The 6,571-nt window shown below is 37.3% G+C and overlaps 1 protein-coding gene and 1 long non-coding RNA gene across 2 annotated transcripts in view; one reads left to right on the forward strand and one right to left on the reverse strand.

Annotated features, from left to right (window-relative positions):
• Nucleotides 1-3,166, forward strand: part of LOC134751539 (uncharacterized) — a 44,114-nt gene extending 40,948 nt beyond the window's left edge. The window contains exons 12-14 of the mRNA XM_063686989.1: nucleotides 608-766; nucleotides 1,030-1,245; nucleotides 2,244-3,166. Of these exons, the coding sequence (XP_063543059.1) occupies nucleotides 608-766; nucleotides 1,030-1,245; nucleotides 2,244-2,396 (528 nt within the window). The 3' untranslated portion in view covers nucleotides 2,397-3,166. The remainder of the gene's footprint in view (nucleotides 1-607; nucleotides 767-1,029; nucleotides 1,246-2,243) is intronic.
• Nucleotides 1-6,571, reverse strand: part of LOC134751553 (uncharacterized) — a 238,986-nt gene that overhangs the window by 11,294 nt on the left and 221,121 nt on the right. The window lies entirely within an intron of this gene.

Raw genomic sequence — 6,571 nt, forward strand, 5'->3', positions numbered from 1 at the left:
ATAATAATAAATCCACCAACTAATGGGCTAATCCAGAAAGATTAACTAGGTAAATTAACTTGTAATCAAAACATTAGATGAATATTGCTATATCGATAAACTTACACGTATACTTATCCAAATATTCCAAATAGATAAACAAAACTTTTGTTTCTAATCGGGGGATGTCATTTGGAATCTCGGATTTCATTTGGAATCTAGCGTCATTTTATAATATGGTGAACTTGAATATAGAATATCCTATCAATTCAAGATAGAAAGATGCTTACTTTTAACAACTTTTTATTCAATTTCCTACTGTGAATGTTTCGGCTACGGCTTGAACTCCCTACTAAAGTTTTCTCAATAAACTTGGAGTTTGGGCTACTTCAAAAAAAAAGTGCACAGGTTTTTAAAGAATTGGCAATGGACATGTGACACCCCTGTGCGTTCACTTTCTTAAAAGTTAATACCGTTCTCCAACTTCGTTTGAAAAATGTGTTAAATATTTATCAGTACGGTTTTTACTCACTATTATTTTTAGTCGTATTATTTTGAGATATGTCTCACGATAGTTTAAGTGAGATTAATGTGTTAAATGGAGAATATAACTTGTTCTTTCATCTAGGGTCCATCGGCGTACAAGTACAGCGAGACGACGTACTCGCGGCACGACACGACGGAGCGCGCGACCCCCTCCCCGTTCCCGCGCCCCTCCACGCCCTCCCAGCGCGACCAGCAGCCCCCCAAGCGGCTGGATGATCTGCTGGCTGACTTCCCTGAAGCGGTAATGATTTTAGATTAAAAATGAATTGATGAGTATCGTAATACGTCCTGACTAATGTGCAAGCTGCAGAAAATTTCTAAAAATTTGGGGAAAATGTCCAAATGTTTACAAGACATTAAGGAAATCCATAACTTGTGAGTCGCGTTTTGCCAATCTCTGTATAAAGCAATTAAAATTTTGATGAACTACTAAGAACCAGCACTAAAAACGGCATCAAGCAAATAAGACAAGCCAAATAATTCTATTTTTTTTTCTTTTCTCAGAGATTCCCAGTCTCCCAGCCTGACGGCGTGGTGCGCCGCAAGCTAGAAGTCTCCCATGAGTCCCGCCAAGCCTCCTCACCACCTCCTACACCTACTGCGAAGGCCCCAGCGGTGGGCAGCAAGAACATCGCCGGCCCAGCCGTGTACTACCCACCTGGACACACGCCGTTCGCGAAGAAGGATGCTCCTATTGCTTATACGGCTGGTGGAAGCGCTGTAAGTACAGTACCTAATAAGTAGGTACCTTAGTCTAATTTAAACTGTTGTGAGACATACTAACATTAAATAATTTTACAGTTTAGACTTACTTGTTTTAGTCACTCGCGCGACATGTTACCTTACCTTAGGTACCTTAGTTTTAAAATAATAAACAAAAGTGAATAGGACAAAAAAATTACCGACTGCTTCTAAAAGTAAAAATCAAGTACGAGTGAGGCACACATTTGAGGCTCAAGATTAGATTGGCTGTGTTTTCTCTTAATTGCTTGGCTAAACAACTTAGGTATATCTTCCTTTGGTTTGACGGTAAATGGTACCTAATAAACAAATTCAAGTCTTATTGAGCTTGCAAATAAAAATTTATGATTATGATTTATGATTATAATTCAACTTATCCTAAGTATTTGATTCTTCTTCCTCGGTTCCTCATGGCTGAGGGTCGCGACGACATGAGGTCGTTATTTTCTTTTTTATACCACGTCGGTGGCAATCAAGCATACGGCCCGCCTGATGGTAAGCAGTTACCGTAGCCTATGGACGCCTGCAACACCGGAGATATTACACGCGCGTTGCCGACCCTTTAAAAACCTGTACACTCCTTTTTTGAAGAACCCCATACTGTAGCCCCTCGGGAAAACCTCGGCACCAAGGCATTTTGTGCACCAAGGGTCTCCATTCTGCACGATTTTCCGCCTTCTTTATAATAGGCGCCTGTGTAGATCCCTGGCAGGCCTTCTTTACAGTGTCTACCCAGCGGGTTGGTGGATGTCCACTACCATGCCAACCATAATGCGCTTTTCAAGGTTGTCCGGCAAGTATTTGATTATGTCGCCAAAACTTGACAGCCAGTTAGATCTCAATTCTTTGCCGGTTTAAGATAGTAGGTATTAAGTACTAACATGTATGGACCATTATTAAGTCTGAATTAAACGAATTTTATTTTATTTATTTTTTAATTTAAAAAGAAATGTATGTAATGTTTTTGTTGCTAACAGTCAGCGGCTCAAGGCGGCGGCGCGTACGCGTCCGGCCGCGGCATGTATGAGTACGAAAGCGGCGCGCGCAGCAAGGAGAAGCACTCGGAGAAGAAGACCGCCGTGCCCATCTGCCTGCCGCTCTGCTGCGCCATGCCCTGTGTCATCATGTAAACTAGGCATAGATCTGTATTGGTATCAAGATTCCAAGTGAAAATAAACTCAAGCCGCCAATAAATAAAAAATTGCCAAGACAAATGCAATTTTTATCTATCAAAATAAAGATTTAAAATACAATGGAATTAAAAGCCTTTTTATAGGCCTATGGAGTGTGGACGGCTAAAGTTTAAAGATGCGTGCAGATGTGGCGAATAGGCGATTATTTTCTAATATTAACAAAATTCGCTATTATGGTTATAATTTTCACATTTACTATTTTGTATGTCAGTTTGACCTTAAATATTATTTTGTGAAAAACGAGTTGAACGATGTCGTTTGAAATCTAGGATGTCATTTGGAATCTTGAATACCGTTTGGAATCTTTAGTATATAATGTACGTGTCGTCGACATTTTCAAGAATTTATGGGGTATATTTTTGATGCCAGATGTCATCAAGGATATGTGAACTTTGTAGACAATGCTAAGAATTTTTGTTGTATGAAAGTTGTATGTAATTGACAACATAGTTCTTAAGTTCTAAAATATGACTTGCCGATGTAATGGAAATAACAAAATATTAATTCAATTTCATAACTGCCATTGTGACTTTTAAAGTTTCCCAAAGGTGCTAAATTTTTTAAATGTCATTTTATATCGTAATTTAATTGTATAATATAAATTAAGTCTGTATACTTCTCGAGGAGATAGTATATAAGAACTTGCAAGATTAGTCAGAAATACATAATTTAAAAAAAAAACTTGCAAGTAAGGTGCGTTGGGATAAGATTGCATGTGTTTTTCATGAGGGGTAAGATGTAAAATCATCCGTATGCCGAAGCATTACGGGCGACTTTTGATCCTACCCCTCATGAAAACCCCATTCAATCTTACCCCAACGCACCTTAACATAAATAACATTGAATCTCAAGTAGATTTTTATAAAATAGAATATTTAACGTAAACTCAAAACAATGCGACTAACAAAGTGCCATTAACTGATATTATAAATATAAGTGTCAATTGCAAATGTATAAATGAAGTGTAATTTTATTATTAATAAAATTTTATTAACGAATTTCGTTTTCTTACTACCTACAGACTATTTAAAATAGTGAAGGAAATTGCAACAAAAATAATGTTAGGCGTCTGAAACCGTATAACATTTTGGAATGCTGAAGATTAGTACTTTTTTAGGGTTCCGTACCCAGAGGCTCCGTACCGTACAACGGGATCCTATTATACTAAGAATCCGCTGTCTGTCTGTCTGTCACCAGGCTGTATCTCATGAACCGTGATAGCTAGACAGTTGAAATTTTCACAGATGATGTATTTCTGTTGCCGCTGTAACAACAAATACTAAAAAACAGAATAAAATAAATATTTAAGTGGGGCCCATACAACAAATGTGATTTTTTGCCTTTTTTTGCGTAATGGTACGGAACCCTCCGTGCGCGAGTCCGACTCGCACTTGGCAGGTATTTTTTTTCATGTAAGCTGATGGTAAGCTATTACCGTTGCCCATGGACACCATGGTTGTAAGTACGTTGCCGGCTTTCAAGATAGGAGTACGCTCTTTTCTTGAAGGTCGTATCGGTCCGGAAATACCGCAGGTTCATTCCACAGTTTAGCTGTGCGAGGCAGGAAGTTTCTGGAGAAACGCAGTTGAGGACTGCCAACTTCAAACCTCCCTCTCCCCCGGCACAAGGGCTACGGCCGGGGACTTTTGATATCCACCTCAACTAGTCCCCAAACAGTTACAGAGTCAAAAATTGTGTTAGAAGCATTTACAGTACATATGGTGCTACTTTCTCGCACTAGTGCGGGAATGTGCACTTTTCGTGCATGTGTCGAAAGTTTAAAGGGCCATATGTACTGTAAAACGTTGTACGATACACGTGCGAAAAGGTAATTCGCAACTCGTGTCGATTTAAAACACTCCCTGCGGTCGTGTTTTTATTTATCGCCACTCGTTTCGAATTTCCTCTTTTCCGCACTTGTATCGTAAATAACTATTCCCTCTATAGCCTGTTTGTTGCTTGGCCTAATAAAACTAAATATATATAATATATCGTACCTACTTATATTGTTTTGAGGAATTCGTTTCGTGCTTGTATTCAGTACTTCGTTCATTATTTTAGTAATTCATTACTCATTAGTTAGACCAGTATTAAGAGGCCGGTGTCGATTTTAGTCGCAAAAATGTAAAATTGATAGATTTCGTCGATGAAATTGTACACCTTTTGTTACCAAATTGAAATACCAAGTACTGCTTTCTATTAGCACGTCTTCTTATCTTGCCTTTTATCAGATAATTTTTTTATACCTCTTAAGAGGCCGTAGTCGATTTTGGAGCAAAAATGTAAAATTGATAGATTTAGTCGTTGAAATTATACACGTTTTGTTACATAATATCTAAATAACAAGTATTGATTTCTATTAGCACGTCTTCTCATCTTGCCTTTTAATAATGAGGTCGGGAGCGTGCGTCACCGGTAATGCATGAAGAGAAGAGGCAGTTTTTAAAAATTCATCAAAAAATCATGGTGGTAAATTATACAAATTGATGTATAAGAATAGTTTCAGCAAATGTTGTAGATTGGTTAGGTATCAAAATACGTTGAAATTAAGTTGTAAATTGGTTAAGTATGCTCAATCTAACTACAAACATTAAGAAAACTAAATGTATGCACTTTAGAAACATAAGAACCGAAAGTGTAAGGCTAGACATAAAATCAAATAACTTGTCTGTTCTGGCTGTAAATGAAACTAAATTTCTGGGTATCTATGTGGATGAGAACTTAAATTGGAAAAAACATGTTGACTTTCTCTGCAACAAACTTAGTAGCTTCGCTTTTGCTCTGAAAGGCTTGAAAAATATTTCTACACAAAAAGCAGCTCTGCAGGCGTATCATGCGTTTTTCCAATCACACGTCCTCTATGGATTAGCCGTATGGGGTAGTTGTACCGAAGTCCATCGTCTGTTTATACTACAAAAGAGATGTGTACGTATTTTAGTTGGCAGCAAATCTAACCGAGAGTCGTGCAGAGCCTCCTTTAAAAAATTAGGTCTGCCCACTACCCTGCACTGTATATAATAGAACTCTGCAAACTAGTTCGCCGGCATGTAAATAAATTTCCTGCAAAAAATAACTTTAATAGCGACAGACTAAATTCAATGTTTGCTCACGACATTCGGGCTCCTGTTGCTAAGGCAGCAATCTACCAGCGTAGCACTATCTATGTTGCTGCTAAAGTGTTTAATACGTTGCCCGTACAAATTAAGTCACTTAATGACTTGAAGTTTTTGACAGAACTTAAAAAATTTGTCATTGAGTTATGCCCCTACACCTTAAGTGAATACTATAATATAAACTGTTAGTTAATAAGTATGTAAATATGTAGCTACACCCACCGGGTAAAATTGTATTGATTCTCACTGTCCTTGTCTAACATCAACATGTACACATACAGTTTATGGCTATTGAATAAAAAAAAAAAAAAAAAAAAAAAAAAAAAAAAAAAAAAAAAAAAAAAAAAAAAAGTCGATGATTTTCAGAGAAATTGTCACTTGTTTTGAAGAAATTTCTGGAGAAATTTGATTTCGTCTAACTTTCATTTACACTACTTCAAAGTCATAATAATAAAAATGTAGTCTGATAAACGTCAAGTACAGGATATGTGTAATACAAAATTACCATGTTTAGCAGTCCAAACTTTACGAAATTTACAAATAAGAGCGACAAAATCAGTGCTTTACGCGCGTTTACCTAAACGTCCATCAGAAAAGCAAACATTACTGATTTAGTGAGTCTGTTTTCAAAAAATTGATCTGATAAAAGGTAAGATAAGAAGACGTGCTAATAGAAACCAGTACTTGTTATTTCAATTAGGTAACAAAAGGTGTAAAATTTCACGGACTAAATCTATCAATTTTACATTTTAGCGACTAAAATCGACACCGGCCTCTTAAGGAGATTTCCGATTAGAGGCCCGCACACACACTTGGTTTTCATTACCACCGAGAGATGGCGCTGTACCGTCCGCAAACTAGCGAACGATATGTTGACGTAGATTGTACTTAGTTTCAGGTAACCGAAGTAAGAGCAACATTGGTAATATGTGCAAATTTTTGACGCTAGTGTTTAATTTGAGACGCTGGTTGATTATGAAAGGAGAATGGGCAATGCAA

Source organism: Cydia strobilella, chromosome 22, assembly GCF_947568885.1.
Source record: "Cydia strobilella chromosome 22, ilCydStro3.1, whole genome shotgun sequence".
NCBI classification, from domain to species: domain Eukaryota; kingdom Metazoa; phylum Arthropoda; class Insecta; order Lepidoptera; family Tortricidae; genus Cydia; species Cydia strobilella.